Below are 16,922 nucleotides of genomic sequence, written 5' to 3' on the forward strand. Positions count from 1 at the left end.
GTACTCTGATGGTACTCTGATGGAACTCTGATGGTACTCTGATGGTATTCTGATGGTATTCTAATGGTATGTTAATGGTACTCTGATGGTACTCTGGTGGTATTCTGATGGTTTCTGTGTGATGGTACTCTGATGGTATTCTGATGGTATTCTGTCTGATGGTACTCTGATGTTACTCTGTCTGATGTACTCTGATGGTACTTTGGTGCCTTTCCAGGCAGATTTTTCCTTCTTGATCAGACAGTAAAGCAGCTTTTTTTTTTCATTTCCAAATTACCAACAGAATAATTGTGTTCTGTTAATATTTGTTAGACATTTAAAAGAAGCCAACAAGTCCCCAATGTGTGCATAATGATTTTATGCATTTTAAAGTTAAAAATTACATTTTTGTTTTGATTATAAAAGTTTAAAAACCTGTGTGCTTGTTTAAATCATTTTTAATGGAATTAGATCATCTCCCTTGACTGCATTTTGCAGTGTTGTCAATGAACCTTTAATAATCTGAGTTTCATCATTTCTTTCCAGGGAGATATCGAAGAAAGTGCAGAACCCAATGACAGAAAGGTAACTTTAATACTTTTGGAAGTCAAAAAAGTGAGTCAGCATACAGCTGCAATAAAATACAAATATTGAATGTTTCTTTCATGTCATCTGAAATTTAAGAAATTAAAAACTGTGTAAACTTAAATATTCTGGTGATGTATTTTACCTTTGCTGGCATTGTTAAATGGTTTACTTTGTTTCTCTATAGACAGAGTTATTAAGACAATATTGAAAGAAAAAAATGTTTTTGTTCGTTTGTTTTTGGTTTTATTTGTAGCAAAGTGGAACCTAAATTAGTTTTTATATGTTTTTGTGGAGGCGTACCGGTTGTTTGAAAGACAGGACGCGGACAGATCGGGCTGGACACGAGCTGTAGGAAGGAAAACCGATTTCATTTCCAAAACCGACATAAACAGATCACAGATCCTGTGGGGAATAAACACAGATAAAGAGCCAGGACTGACACACACAGCGCACAATGAAGAACCAAAGAAACTCAGCACAGAGACCATAAAGCTAAAACTAACCAGAACAACAAACACCTGTGCAGAGACATGGACCAGGTGTGAGTGGGCGGGGCAAGAGCAGAAACAGTTCACAGGGAATACATTTGGGTAAAATTAGACACAACAAGCAAAAGCTTTCCATCAAAACCACAAAAAATAACACTATCGTGGTTTTATAATGAGTTTAATGAAGCAGATGAAGTTGACTCAAAATGAGGTCCTCAGGTGAAACTAGCCTGCGATGATGTCCCCATCAGTTTCAATCGTTTGCACGGCAGCAGTCCAAAGGGTGGCAGGAGCGAGGACATGTTGGAAATCCACCAAGTCTGAGCACGAGGCTCCACTGTGGTCTGGTTACTGTCGTGTTTTCATCCCGGGGAAACAGCCTCTTTCTGGTGAACGCTCATGCTCCGTTCCTCCGTGTCGCCACGTGTTCCAATTTCTCTATTTTCTGCCACGTCAGCCTTTTGTTTGTGTATTTATTCAACTAATAAGTTATCTTTATTTTACCCTCAAGCTCCACGATGTCTGTCGCACCCTGGTTAGAAAAAAACCTCTGAACATGATGGAGGTTTTGAAAAAGTTTTTTTAGAAGCACCAAAAAATGCACGGCAGTGAGAAAAGCCGAGTGAAATGTGTTGTCTTCTTGTCGGAGAGAGATTTGATCATAATGTATATATTTAATACTGTAGTAGTACTGTTGTCTCCGTATAGTGTCGTTTGAAGAAGTCTGTAGTGCAGATAACTCCACCTGATGTATTTGTGATAAATGTGGTGAAGCAAGCATGAAAATGTTATAAAAATAACCTTTATTTAAAGAGTATTGTCCTCCACAGCTTCTGTATGAGGAGTGGGCCAACTACAGTGTTTTCTATAAGTACCAGCCGATCGGGCTTGTGCGGTAAGAAATATTTTTTAATTTACTCCCAGTCAAAATGATGGAGCTACAGGTCGGTAATAAATACATGCACAGCCACGTGCACATCTGAAGTTGTCCTGAGTGTTTCATCTGTTTTCTGAGATTTAAAATCCCCTTCACAACATTCTCAGCACCAGTTGGATCGGGGGAATGTTTTTTATTGTCTGATATCAAGAGAATAGTGGAAATCAATTAATTCCAGACTAACCAGTGATCAATGAGGAGAGACAAGTGTTCTCCAAGTTTCTGAGCTTGGGAGGGATGTTGAATGACAGATCTCCCTTCTGAGAGTGGGGGTGGGCGATCCAAGGGACAATTAAGTGTTTTTTTTTTATGAACAGTTTTAATGGTTTTATACTTCGGACGACTTATTTACAAAGTGTTCAGCCTTTCTCACTGCAGGGTTTGCTTCAGAGTTTCTTGAATAACTCTGTCAAAACTTCTTGCCACAGATGAAAACACATTATTTTGGTTGTGAGTGGGATGCACCATTTTTAAATGCTACATTTTAAAGCAAAATGCAACAAGCCATATAGTTAGAGTTTTTCATCTAAAGAGGTTCCATTGCTAGCCCAGGACTGGTGTCAGAGCTGACCCGTAGCCAGTTCAAGCTAGAATGGTTTTACACCAGAACCAGAGTCAACTCAGAGCGACATTAGTTGAGCTCACCTCAACGCACAGCATGGGCTCTGGAACCGATCTCCTTGAGAGAGGCTGGACCTTATTCCACTCTGGAGTTGCCCATGGTGACAGGCGTTGAGCTGGTGTGGGTCTACTCTTAGCCCCCCGACTGGGTGCCTGTGTGTTGGAGTTGTACTCGGTAGATGAGAGTGTGGCTTCCCTGTGACTTCAGGTGGGGGGATGGATTCTGACTGTTGTTTGTGCCTACGTGCCCAATGGCAATTCAGATTATCCAGGCTTCTTAGAGTCCTTGGCGGGGGGTGCTGGAAGATGCACCAGCTGGGGACTCCTAGGAGACTTCATTGCTCACGTGGGTAATGACAGTGTGACCTGGAGGGGTGTGATTAGGAGGAACAGCCTCTCTGATCTGAACTCGAGTGGTGTTCTGTTGTTGGACTTCTGTGCTAGTCATAGTTTGTCCATCATGAACACCATGTTAGAACATAAGGGTGTCCATAAGTGCACTTGGAACCAGGATGCCCTAGGTCGTAGATCGATGATTGACTTTGTAGTCGTGTCATCTTATTTGCAGCAGTTTGTTTTGGACAAACGGCTGCAATGATGGTGGGGGAAGATGTTGGACAGACCTGGTAGACCCAAACGTGCAGTGAGGGTCTGCTGGGAATGCCTGGCAGATAAACCCATCAGAAAGATCCAACAAAGTTAAGTCAGGTCCTCTGGACAGTTTCTTTTTGTTGAAACATTTCATCTTTCATCCAAAAGACTTCATCAGTACGAGGAGCCACAATCAAACTCATTAGCTCATTTTAATAATTGTGTTTGGTTAACTGAGACTAACCTGTATAGATAAAGGTTGAATTGAATAGAATTGAAAAACCATTTTTCAAACTAACTACAAGTTACTGTGGTAATAAATCTGCTGGTTGTCATTAATCCTGTTACCAGGTGGTCGCACAGTTTCTTTATCACGTTAATGAGTTGTGGCACTGTAGCTCATAACTTTTTCACATGTCAGCTGTTTTGCCTCTTCTGCTACCTGGCTCTGAATGCTCTAGCTGGGATTTGGAATCAAAAACTAACTTCATCATACAGAAGCCAGTGTGCAATCCAGCATCCATGTTTTTCTATTTGTAAATGATGTTTGTGTGAAGCTCAAAATCGAATCAAAAATATTTTTGCTTCTTTTTCTCCTTTGCAGGAAGTATTTTGGTGAGAAGATTGGTCTTTACTTTGCTTGGCTGGGTCTGTACACCCAGATGCTAATTCCTGCCTCTCTAGTGGGAGTCATTGTTTTTCTCTATGGATGTGCAACAGTCAATGACAACATACCAAGGTAAGCTCATACACACACACATTGGCATCATTTGTAATGTGGGGGGACACACCGGCGGTGGGGTCTGGGGGTCCTCCCCCATAAAATTTTGCATAACGTAGATGCCATTTCCTGCATTCTGGTGTATTTTAATGGGTTGCTAAACATCCACGATTACTTACATAAGTAAACACTTGATTCAGTAACTACTATATTTTAGAGAACAAAGCACAAAAAGAAGTAGACTAAACAACAGACCTCCTTGTGTGACTAGAGCACGCTCCGCTTCTCTCACACATCCTAACCACCCCCCCAACCTGGTCAAGAACTGCTGGCACTAACGTAGCGCTAAGCTAGCGTGCAACACAGACACACTAGCTAAGATGCTGCAGACTAGTGCTTTGCTTCTCTCACACATCCTAACCACCAACTTCCCCCAACCCGGTCAACAACTGCCAGCACTGACCTAACTGACCTACCTTTAAGTTAGCATTCAACACAGAGGTGTCTCCCCCTCCTCCCCTGCCCCATTGACCAAAATCCCCAAAGAGATGAGTGTCCTGCCAAGGCAAGTGATCTAGAGGAAACACTGCATGAGTTGTAGGTAACCAAGAAAACCCAGAGTGGACTCTTAGTGGTTTGAGTATTCTCCTATAAATCAAGTGGAATGGATTTGTTCATGAACAAACATCGCTGGGTGAATTAATATTTCATGGTAAGTGTGTGAGTGGTGTCCAAATGAGTATTTTTTAAATGTGAGGAGGACACGTCCCCTTCAGATATACCGGTAATTGATGCGATGCCTGCCCACACATTTGCACAAGGCACATCACTATTTTCAATGTACTCTAATGTAGGGAAGACACTTGTGACATCAGCGGAACATGTCGTCAGGTTGGACAGGAAATCAGCGACCAGAGGTGTTTTTTTTTTAGCATAGTTACACTCCGAAGCAACATTAACTTTAGTGACCGCCAATTGGTGACAGGAGGAACAATCTTATTGTATTTACAGTAGTTTAGCCTTATTTAACAGTTTTAGGTTGGACTCAGTGTTTCCCACTTTGGTATTTTACTGTGTTAGTTGGAGTCTCTAGTGCCATGTTCCATACTCTGAAGCTGTAAATTACCAGTCAGCTTCCCAGTAGGTGTGTTGCTGAGTGAGGAAAGTTGGGTTGAAACATGAACGGACCAGTGGTGAAACGAGACAGACTTAGCACTATGCTTTTTCTGGACCATTCCCCACCTGGCCTGGGGTGATGGTTGCTTTCAACAATCCAGAGCCAAGAAAGCTTCCCTGTAAAGTTCCCAAAAGACTACATTAATCACACGTACCATTAATGCTAAAGTAAGCAAAGGAATAGCTCAACATCTGATGCGCTGAGCAACTAAGGACAGAAGAAGCTGATTATGAACCAAAAGTCTTGCTAAACTAAAGCTAGCAAGAGCTAGCAGACCCCAAGCATACCCACATAACCAAGAAGTGTTGAAAGACCATAACGCAATTCTGGTTTTTGTGTCTTCATTCCAGCATGGAGATCTGCCATCCAAAAAACAATGTCACAATGTGCCCTCTGTGCGACAGAGTGTGTAGCTACTGGAAACTTAACACAGCATGTGGAACCGCCAGAGCCAGTCACCTGTTTGATAACCCTGCCACTGTGTTCTTCTCTATATTCATGGCTTTGTGGGGTGAGTTACTTTTCTTTCATTAAAAGCAGATGATTAGTGAAGTCATCTTCAAGGGCCTTGTGTACAAAGATGTGGGTTTCCTATTGAAACATGGTGAACACTTATATCGAGAAAACCGCATACGCACAAATAAATCCAAATGTATGAAACCGTGAATACACATGAATGCAAGCACACTTCCTTTGTACATCCCAATCAATGTGCAACTGAACGCACATGAGGGAATACTTGACTCCTTCCTTGAAACACTGCCATTTAAATATACAAATAGGTTTAAATCTGCCCTGCACCTGAGGAATCTCCCCTCTGCACTATCGAAAATCATGTCTACATGCAGGAAAAAGAGGAACTTCATGGAATGTGAGTTGGAGACTTTTCTAAATGAAGTAGAGGCTCGTAAAAACATTCTGTTTGGCACGATGTCCTCTGGCATTAGCACCAAGCTCAAGAGGAGTGAATGTGATAATGTGTGAAGCTGTAAATGCTGTGGGGTCACAGCAGCACACGCACAGAAATTAAGAAAAATGGTTGACATATTGGGACAATGAAATGCATTTACTCCCCAAGAAGCCCCCATCCTGCACCGTGCCAGCTTGTAGTCTGTTCCCAACCATGCTGTTCATTAGAATGGATGAATCACCTCACCACAATGTTGGTTACTTGTTCTTGCACATCACATACAATTTGCACAGTCAATGAAAATGCCTCCTGGTAACATAAAGCTATTCATCCTGTGCTGGTGCTTTCATAGCAATGTGTGTGCAGTGGATAGCTCTGGTTCCGTTAGGAAAACCGGCGGTCGCTGCAAACTGTGCTCTATTGTTGGCCTGTTCAGCTGCATGTAGGGAATTTGATATACCTGGTTGACACACGGATCATTCCATCCCACTCAGCTGGCATGGCTCGGCTCAGGGTTGACTGGCACAGTCCTGACTGGCACAGTCCTGATCGGTCTGCCAGCTCCCCATGGAAAACCCCTGTTGCTAAGAACCCCAGTGTGGTCAGCAGCTGTATGTGCACGGGCAGTGCACGGCTCTTTGCTGTGTTGTACTCCAAGACCGGCTGCAGCTCCAAGCACAGTTCCAAAAGGAATGCCCTTGGTAGTCTAAAACGTCTCATGAGCCAGTCGTCATTGTAGGCCAGAAAATCCTCTCCGTCTCTAAATACACGCTCTCTGCGTATTGCAACATTTGCTACATCCTCCAATAAGACGAACCGTGTTGTTGTTTTCTACACTACTTTGTGCAGCTTTAATATCCACGCATCTGATTTATACATGTGGATGTGTTACTTGTTAAGCATGCACAATAATAGTTTTCACATCATTAACAGTTTCCCAGCATCACCTCTAAGTGTCAACAATGGACCAATAACCATAGAAACGTGTGTGCGCTGGCCAGGAAGTTGGAGATGTGTACATCTCCACAATCATTTAATTCTTGATACATCTGACGTTCTGCATGGAAACGGTCCTTTGTCATGTTTTTGTTCGTGCGCACCCTTTGCACATGAGGCCCCCGTTCTTCTGAGCTAAACCTCGAGGCTCATTTAACATTTTTGTCATTTCAAAGCTGCCATGTTCATGGAGCACTGGAAGAGAAGGCAGATGAAGCTGTGCTACGAATGGAACCTCACTGGATTTGAAGATGAAGAGGTCAGTGGTGCTAAATCCATCCATCCATCATCCATCCAACCACCCACCATCCATCCATTATCCATCCACCCATCCATCTAACCACCCATCCATCCATCCATCTATTCAACCACCCATCCACACATCCATCCATCCATCCATCCATCCATCCATCCATCCATTATCCATCCGTCCATCCACCCATCCATCCATCCACCCATCCATCCATCCACCCATCCATCCATCCATCCACCCACCCATCCATCCATACATCCATCCAACCACCAACCCATCCACCCAGCCACCCATCCATCCTTCCATCCATCCATCCACCCATCCATCCATCCATCCATCCATCCATCTATCCATCCATCCACCCACTCACCCATCCATCCATCCAGCCACCAACCCATACACCCAGCCACTCACCCATCCTTCCATCCATCCAACCACCAACCCATCCATCCATCCATCCCTTTTTTCACCATTTAACACTGGTCTATGGTTGTGTTCTAGTTACAATATTAATTTAGAAGAAACTGAGGCTTGCATTAGAAGGCAGGTTTCAAAAATAAAATGTCAACCCATGCTTTTTACACAATAATTAACTAAACTTTAACTTAAGGCAAAAGTTAGAACTCACCATCTGACACACTCACAACTTATTTAAAACACTTCTGATTATTCAAATGATTATTTTCATCTATAGTTTTAAATACTGTTTACTGTATTTTTAACGTGTTTGAGTTACTGTTAAGGTAGTGCCCTTATTGTGACCGAGGATATTTTACTCACTAACATCAACCACTGTGTTCGCACAACACTCATATTTTATTGCTCTGCAACTTGTTTACCAAAAAGTTGCTAAAGACCGTCTGTGTGTTGAGCAATGTTGACGCTTCTCGACTGCCAGAGGTGAGCCACGTGCCAACAGCACCTTTGAGAACAAAAAAAAACCTGAAGATCAGGACACTAATATGTTACTTTTTAAATGTCCTTTGTTCCATTTCCTTTCTTTTCATTCCATGTGGCACCTCTGCAGGATCACCCCAGAGCTGAATATGAGATCAGAGTGATGCAGAAGTCTCTGAAGATGGACCAGAAGTCCCATCACAAGGTAACAAACCTCTGCTGTCGAGGAGCTTTTCTAACTGCTTACCTAAAAGAAAGTCCACCTCTTTCAGGCACAAATCAGGACAAATGAAGCTGGTCTGGTCTTTAGCAGGTTCTAAACTGATTCAAACTGAGCCTGAACAAAAACACATGACGGATTCCACCGTGTCGTCAACAAACTACAACAAACCCTCTGGTCCAGCAGCTTGTAGAACCTCCTTCAGCAGAAATATCTCTTTACAAGGACTTTATTACTCTTGTTGTTGTTTACTATATTTCATATGGATCTTGTAAATATAATTGTTTTTTCACTTATTGGTACTTTATTTTGTACCCTTTAATTTTTTTTGTCTGTTTTTGCGAGTCGAATTGGTTCTTCTCATCCTGAACATTTCACTGCCTGCATACGACAAGTAAACGAACATAACGTAACATAAAGTACACAATCATCTACGCTGTTAAACTGCATGCAGCTTTAACTAACCTGTCTAAATAAAGGTTGAATGAAAACCTTTATTTTTTAGGTTGAAAAGCTCACATGTGGAGATCGCCTTCCTGCCTACATGGCAAACCTTGTTATGATCCTTTTAATGGTGAGTGGTTTGGGATTTAATACCAACTGCATAATGTGCAAAACTTTAGCTCTGTGAAAAGGCTTTGAAATATATGCAAATTCCTTATGGTTTTCTTTTTTTTAAATAATCTTTCACTGTCAGATTGGCGTGACGTTCGCCATTGTGTTCGGTGTCATTTTGTACCGAATCTCCACCAAAGCTGCTCTTCACATGAGTTCTAGTCAGATCTCTAAAAACCACGTACAGCTGACGGTGAAAACCACGGCAGCCATCATCAACCTCGTGGTCATCCTCATTCTGGATGAAGTTTATGGCGCTGTGGCACGATGGCTTACAGTTCTGGGTAAGAGAACCAACAACTGATAAACACTTTAAGATATTTAGCTGTTCCTTAAACCAACACCGGGCCCTGATGTACAAAGAAGAGTGCGGTTAAGACCAGCGGTGCACCAACATGCACCGATGCTGAGGAATTTGAAGAGTAAATGCTTGTAGATTTTTAGATGAGTGTTTTTCTGGACTGGAATTGAGCAGGGAATGTAGGTAAACCTTAATGTTTTTTGGTGGAACATATCCGGGGGTAGAGGTTGCACTGTGGAGAAGAACAGAGGAAGTTCTGTCTTTGTTGCCGAGTGGACATATTGTCCATCTGTGCATGTTGTGAGCTGGATAATATCTACAGTAAGAAAGTTTCCTTTTTGAAAGTTGGGTTGCCATGTCAGAATCCAGAATGGTCACCACCACGTACGTTTTTACACAGTTCTGGTTCTCGGTTCTGTCATCGTGCCTGGTCGTGGATAAAACTGTTCCCTCCTCGCCAGGATCCGTCACGCTGCGTCACTTTGGACAAGAAAAAAAAAATCTACCTGTTTGTCTACACAATTGAACTCCAACACACTTGAACATCTTGCACCAAAAACATTAAGCTTCACTTGCCTTTGTCAGTTCAAGTCCAGAAAAACACTCATCTTGAAAACTACATTCACTCGACAAATCAGCGACGGGAGGCATCAGTGTACTGATGTTCATTTTGAGTTCTCCTGTGATTAATAACCTTTCTCACAATAACTTTAACACATAAAATACGACTAATGTATAAAATGTTGACTTTTAGAGGTGCCAAAGACTGAGAAAAGTTTTGAAGAACGACTCATCTTTAAGACCTTCGTCCTGAAGTTTGTTAATGCTTTCACCCCCATCATCTACATCGCTTTCTTCAGAGGAAGGTTAGTGTCATGTTCCCGTTTAATCAGACTGTATCGAACAGAGCTGGAACTGAACTGGATCAGAATGAAGAGGTGTGCATGTAACTGGTTATGAAATGGACCTACAGTATGTGACTGGGCAGGACGCAGAGTAATGTGAGGTATGATGGCATTTGAGCCTGGCAAAACAGCACTAAAAATCCATCCATCCATTCATCATCCATCCATCCATCCATCCATCCATCATTTTTACCTGCTTATAGGGACACCTGGACAGGTCTCCAGTCCGTCACAGGGACTCAAAGAGACAAACAACCATTCACTCTCTCACCTCGGGACAATTCAGAGTTACCAGTCAGTCTAACGTGCATGTTTTTGGTCTGTGGGAGGAAACTGGAGTACCTGGAGAAAACCCACGCATGCACGGAGAGAACATGCAGACTCTTGCCAGAAATGACCCTGCTGGGATTTGAACTGGCAACCTTCTCGGTGAGAGGCTCTATCTACTGAGGCACCATGCCACCAAAATGTTATCAGTAAATACTGACAGTTCCACTGCAGCCCAAAACTCCAGCTCAACTTTTTAACAATGTGGCTGTTGCTCACACTTTGATGGATGACTTGTATTGAACGTGTTAAGGTGACGGCTCATTATGGTCACAATGGTAACCACTCACACACACACGTGTCTGTCACTCCCTGACTGGGATAATGAGGTAGACAGATAGCAATATAAGCCAACAGTTGCTGAGTGTAAGTCTGATCTTAAAATTCTGGGACCACAAGCTGAAGACTTTGATGGTCACGTGAATTCCACTTCCTGGTTTGAAGCAAATATTTTGAGCTACATCAGAACTAAATCAGTGGACGCTTGATCGTGCACTCTTTGAATTCTGGCTCCCCCTCAGGATCGAGCTGATTTGAAATAAAACTGTTAAAAGTGATGAAGCCCTCCAGACAGAGGGCGAAATGTCTCTGTAAAATAAAAATAAAAATAAACTGTCCAGATGAGAATTACTGGATTTGATACCTGGATGATTGAGCATGAACTTGTTGTTAAAAGTGATATTCAGTCTGTCAGTTTTAGACCAAGATCATCTTATACTCAGAAGGTTTTAGCTGTTTGGGGTAAACCTTGAAACTAAAGTGTAATTTAGTGAAACTGCGATATCTCCAGTGAGCTTGTATGATCTGTTAGTGTTTGTTCTCCATTCAAAGCCAAGAAATCAGCTCCCATTGACCAAGTTCTGTGGCACACATCACTGCCCCTTGCCTGCACAAGGCCCAGGCCGAACCTTTTCTCACAGGAGAATGCTCAAAGTGTTGTGTGACTGGTCAGAGGTCCGTGTGCGGGTTTCTTTATACAGGGAAACAGTGTTTCACTTCAACTACTCGGCTTCCAGAAGTGTGCTTGCAAGCAACAAAGATGGTTTTAAGGAGCAATTTGCTGAGGCAGTCAGAATACGACTCTTCTAGACAGACGTATGAAGCTTGTAGTGGCCAAAAGCTCCTGGATGGAGACGATGAGGAGGAGCAGACCGTCTGCCATGAAGTGTGCTGTGACACGTACTGCAGCGGGCAGAGTTTCCCAGGATCTCTGCTTTGTTTGTCTCATGGTCAAACAACGGTGTGTGCAAAAACAAACGTCTCCAACCGTGTGACCATGAGCCGAAAACTGATCGTGTCTTTGTCATTTTCAGTGTATGCTAAGATTTCCTCGTCGTGGTGTCCATTTGGAATTGGATTTATTTGAAAGGAAATCTGTGGCATGGTGGAACAGTTGGTAGAGCTGCCGCCTCATAGCGAGAAGGTCGCCGGACGGAATCCCAGCCCGGGACCTTTTTGGGTGGAGTTTGCATGCTCTCTTCGTGCTGCGGGGTTTTTCTCCAGGTACTCCAGTTTCCTCCCACAGACCAAAAACATGACTGGTAACTCTGAATTGTCTCTAGGCGTGAGTGAGAGAGTGAATGGTTGTTTGTCTCATTTGTCTCTGTGTCCCTGTGACGGACTGAAGACCTGTCCAAGTGTCCCCACCTCTCGCACAGTAATAGCTGGACATGGGCACCAGGGACCCCCGCAACCTGAAGAGGAAGAGGCAGGTAAAGATAATGGATGGATGGATGGATGAAAATCAGTTGTAGATGTTATTTTGATGTTTCATTTCTCAAGGTTTCATTAAAATCTTACACTCGCCAGCAAAAACATGTTCACGCTGCCTCAGTCGTGGGGGAAAACAGGTCTTATCATTATACGAGACAAACTGGGTGGAAGAAAAGAGAAAATGTCTCTGTTTTGATCAGTAATCATATGTACCAACATGAATTTCTGGAGGAAGAAGAGTCTGAAACAATATTTTGAAAATTTTAAATTGTGTACAGGTTAGAGTGATGTTGTCAACTGGTAGTTGAACAGTCTGCAAAATAAAAAATCACAATCCGTAAAGACATCAAACCTAGACTATGACTGTGTAAAAACTATAAAATATATCAAAATACCTGTTTAGATGTGTCAAGTCTGACTTTTTGTTAAAAAAAAAAGTTTGAATGTTTGACACAAACAGGCTCATGAGATTTAAGACAATTTGAAAAAGCATAATTGGATTTATTTCAATGCTAATCAAAATGTATTCTGAATCACTGACCAGCGTGACCCATTTGATCTGACATTAAACTGTGTGAACAAAACAGGCACAACACGATAGAAATGAACTGAAGGGTTAAAGAAATATAAAAAAACAATCTTAACAAATAATTTGTGACAATTTTGTTTTCTTCCTAGGCTGGTAGGGAGACCAGGGAGGTACTTGTATGTGTTTGAGTCCTACCGAATGGAAGAGGTAAGCTTTACTTTATATACATGTGTAAACACAACCCTTTGGTACCGGTACATTAAGGGTCAGGCCGGGGCAGATGTCCTGTAGAAAAACATTCATGGAGCGGAAAAGTAGAAAGAAAGAAGGAAAGAATGAATGAAAGAATGTATGTGTTGCCGTCATGGTATGTTTCTGTACCATGACAAAATTAGTTCTCTGCATTTAACCCATCACATGTGAGAGACACCCAGGTGGAGCAGTGGGCAGCTATGTAGGAGCAGTTAGGGATTAAGTGTCTTGCTCAAGGACACCACAACATTTGGGCACGGTGGGAAGTTGAACCTACAACTTTCTGGTCCCAGATCGTCTGCCCGGCCTCTACCCCATCTCAGCCCCAAGTGGGGCAGAATATTTTACTTTAACTCATGCCGGAATAATTTGAATCACACCTGGGACCAAGAAAGGTCAGCCCAGGTGGTCAACTAATTAAAAGCAATAGCACTGATCAGGGATGATGTCACGATGATTGTGGGAAACTCCAAAAGTCCCGGATGTCAATCAACCAGACTGCATGCAGAACGGACACATCCAAGACTTTTGTTCATGTCAGCCTCAGCGAAGACGATGTTCCCAGAGATTCAACTTGAAATGTAATGAAGGATGCAATAATGCACAGCTCAAGCACGGGCTGCGATGCAGGAGACTAGCTGTGTCATCAACAGCGCCGAACTGATAAAAAGCTACGTATAGTGATCCTGATCTTTTCCGTGCTGATCCGTGCTTGTGTTCCCAGCCTCTGTGAAAAAGAGATCGGATGACAGAATATTTTGTGCATGAGGCATGCCACTGATTCATCATGTATTGCACAGGCGTCATCTGTGGCATTTTAAACATGTACACCCACGTTCCTGTTTACATTTGTCCGATTGAGGCCTGCTCGGCCACAGAGTTGAATCCAACGATCCCATTACTCTCCCTGAGTAATCGGCTTTGGAAACGGCCAGAATCAAGTACCTGGCACATGAGGCTTGACAGCACAACGGCTGTCACTAGTGCAAGATCCCGTAACAACGATGCTTCTTGGAAACCATCTTTTTGCTGTTTTTTCTAATTGGCGCAAACTACAACTACAGCGCTAACTGTACTGCATTCACAGTTCCACTTGCCTGAAGTCTGTGTACTTGCTGATGTCACACTTTGCATCGGGAGCTATCGTTAGTATCTCTGACCAGCGCTGTTAAAGGCGCTTGCCTGCACGTCAGATGCTCAAGCCACCAACCACCCAGACACACTACAAACAGCGCCATCTGGTGTTCAAAATGTTGCAATTAAAGTGAAGAAAACCACTTCTGACAGCCCTCAGGATATACAGTAGATCTGCACTCATGAGATAGGTTGGAACAAGTGTGCTATGTCTCTGAATATTTTGACGGAAAAAATTTTACACAAATTGTTGGAGAGAGACCTGTGATGGACTGGAGACCTGTCCAGGGTGTCCTCCGTCTCTTGCACAGTGATGGCTGGATGTGGGCACCAGTGACACCCATGACCCAAAACAAGAAGAAGCGAGTAAAAGATAATGGATGGATGGATGAATGGATGGATGGATTTTGACTAGGTTCAAAATTCTTGCAGCATAGTCTTGCAACTAAAGTGAGTTACTCTTGCAGACACTATGTAGACTCTCTGAAAAATGTTTTTCACCAGCTACTGTCCAACAGTCCCTGCACAGGGAGGTACTACCTTTAGCTTTTCTTACTTGTGAGTCTGCTTTCCAGTGTACCCATGGAGGCTGTCTAATGGAGCTGTGCATCCAGCTGAGTATCACTATGCTGGGAAAGCAACTGATACAAAACAACCTGTTTGAGATTGGAGTACCGTAAGTATAATCTAATTTAATTTATTCTTCATCGTTTCTTGAGTTTGTCATCATTAAGCCTAGAGTTGGTGTTTATCGTTCTCTGTAAATGAGCTTCAGTGCTTCCAAACTAAATAAATTTATTTCATTAATTGTAATTCAACATCAGATTTTAAAATGTGTTACCCCGTGTACGACGAAAACAACTGTCACAATTCTACAGCAAGAAATATCTGGTAGCTGCAGAATAAAAGACAAACTTTACGTATAATTTATATTTAGCTTAAAAATATGTTATTTATCTCGTGCCTATCAAAACATACGGCCATGCAGTACTTGTTCATCTCAAGCATCTCAGGAGCAAATGTGTGTATTTGTTTGTGTGAATGTCATTGTTTTATGTGCGTGTGTTTGTACGTGTTCCTCAGCAAACTGAAGAAGCTGATTCGATTCATTCGTTCAAAACAAAGAGCTTTTCAAGGAGAAGAGAGACAGAAGAAGTTGAAGAGATACGAAACGGATCACTTCTTAGAGCCGTTTGCTGGATTAACCCCTGAATACATGGAAATGAGTCAGTACCACACACCGTGTCTTTGCACACGCACACAGTTTTGTTATTCTTGTTTTGTTTGGACGGCCATTGTTTTTTGAAGGATGTTTTTCAGTTTGTCACCTTCTAACAACCAGGTTGGTTACTCTGTTGGTAGTTCAGCCACTTTATAGAAACTTTGAGCCGCCCTCTAGTTTTTGCTTAGAGGGATATGTAGTTTAGATTATTTGCAGTGAGATGCTGTGGCGTAAAAAAAGTAGTCCATATGTAATACACAGGTCTTCATGGCAACTGCCTCCCTCACTCATCGTTACTCTACTGCAGTGGTTCCCAACCTTGGTCCTTGAGGAACGCCATCCTGCATGTTTTAGTTGTTTTTCTGCTTTGACACACCTGGTTTGGATCAATGGGTGATTAACAGGCTTCTGCTGAACTTGATGAAGTAATTAAATCTCTGAATCAGGTGTGTTGGAGCGGGTAACAACTAAAACATGCAGGATAATGTTCCTCGAGGATCAGGGTTGAGAACCACTGCTCTACTGAATGGCCTAACACAAACTAACACATACACTAAGCTAAGAAGAACAGACTAATCACTAAAAGAACAATGCTAGACAGATAAATGAAATGGTTAACAATTAACAAAAATTTTGCCCATAATCCCTCCCTGAGGCCATGTGACCGACAGTCAACAACAGCATAGCCCCCACCTGTAGGGCTAGTCGTCCTCGACAGCCCGTTCACTCAATACATAGTCCTGCAGGTGTTCTGGTCGATGATGCTGGTGCACTGGACGTTGAGGGCACTGAGGTGTGGCTACAGCAGGTGAGTTGGTGAGAGAGGTGTCATCTCCCGTTCTAGCAATCACTGGAGCATGGGGGCGGTGCGGAGCAAGCCTGTCCTGATGCAGCACAACCAGGTAGCCCCAGTTAGGAAGCTTCATCCAGTATAGCACCTCAGACACATGTGCCACAATTTCAGCTGGCCCTGCCACTGACTGCAAAGCTTAGGAGAGACCCACTTCTTATGCGCTGGGCAGTACACCCCCACCTTGTCCCCTGGTTTGAAAGCCCATCCATGACAGTGGATGTTGTAGACTCTTCTCTGCCTTATCCCTGCATCAACCTAAACTTTACGGGTGTAGTCATGTACCCTCCGAAGTCGTTCCCTGAGTCTCTGGAAGTAGTCAGCTTCCACTCCCCCCAGCAATCTCAGGCTTTGGTGTGGCCCCAAACATCTGGTCCAGTGGGGTGTGCAACTCTCGCTCGAACATCAGGGCAGTGATTGTACACTAACTGGACTCCTGTACAGCAGTTAGGTGGGCCCACAAGACCAGCGGGAGGTGCTGATCCCAGTCCTGCTGGTGTTGGTCCACGAGGATTGCATGCTGTGTGGCCAGGGTGCAGTTGAACCCCTCACCATCCATCACTCTGTGGATGGTGAGGGGCTGTCCTCGTCTTCTTCAATACACATCAGTCAGACTGATGGCGTCCGCTATCCCTGTTTGTGACAACACATATATATAAATAAATACATATATATATATATATATATATATATATA

The 16,922-nt window shown here is 43.0% G+C and overlaps 1 protein-coding gene across 1 annotated transcript in view; it reads left to right on the forward strand.

Annotated features, from left to right (window-relative positions):
* LOC119415892 (anoctamin-1-like) overlaps positions 1–16,311 on the forward strand; it is a 43,209-nt gene extending 26,898 nt beyond the window's left edge. Inside the window, exons 9-21 of the mRNA XM_037683065.1 lie at positions 526–564; positions 1,886–1,950; positions 3,809–3,943; positions 5,453–5,613; positions 7,185–7,267; positions 8,289–8,363; positions 8,884–8,952; positions 9,076–9,277; positions 10,049–10,160; positions 12,918–12,975; positions 14,730–14,830; positions 15,238–15,384; positions 16,221–16,311. Of these exons, the coding sequence (XP_037538993.1) occupies positions 526–564; positions 1,886–1,950; positions 3,809–3,943; positions 5,453–5,613; positions 7,185–7,267; positions 8,289–8,363; positions 8,884–8,952; positions 9,076–9,277; positions 10,049–10,160; positions 12,918–12,975; positions 14,730–14,830; positions 15,238–15,384; positions 16,221–16,311 (1,338 nt within the window). The remainder of the gene's footprint in view (positions 1–525; positions 565–1,885; positions 1,951–3,808; positions 3,944–5,452; positions 5,614–7,184; positions 7,268–8,288; positions 8,364–8,883; positions 8,953–9,075; positions 9,278–10,048; positions 10,161–12,917; positions 12,976–14,729; positions 14,831–15,237; positions 15,385–16,220) is intronic.
* Positions 16,312–16,922: the final 611 nt, after the last annotated feature.

Source organism: Nematolebias whitei, chromosome 10 (genome assembly GCF_014905685.2).
Source record: "Nematolebias whitei isolate Nwh7 chromosome 10, NemWhi1, whole genome shotgun sequence".
Taxonomy (NCBI): Eukaryota; Metazoa; Chordata; class Actinopteri; order Cyprinodontiformes; family Rivulidae; genus Nematolebias; species Nematolebias whitei.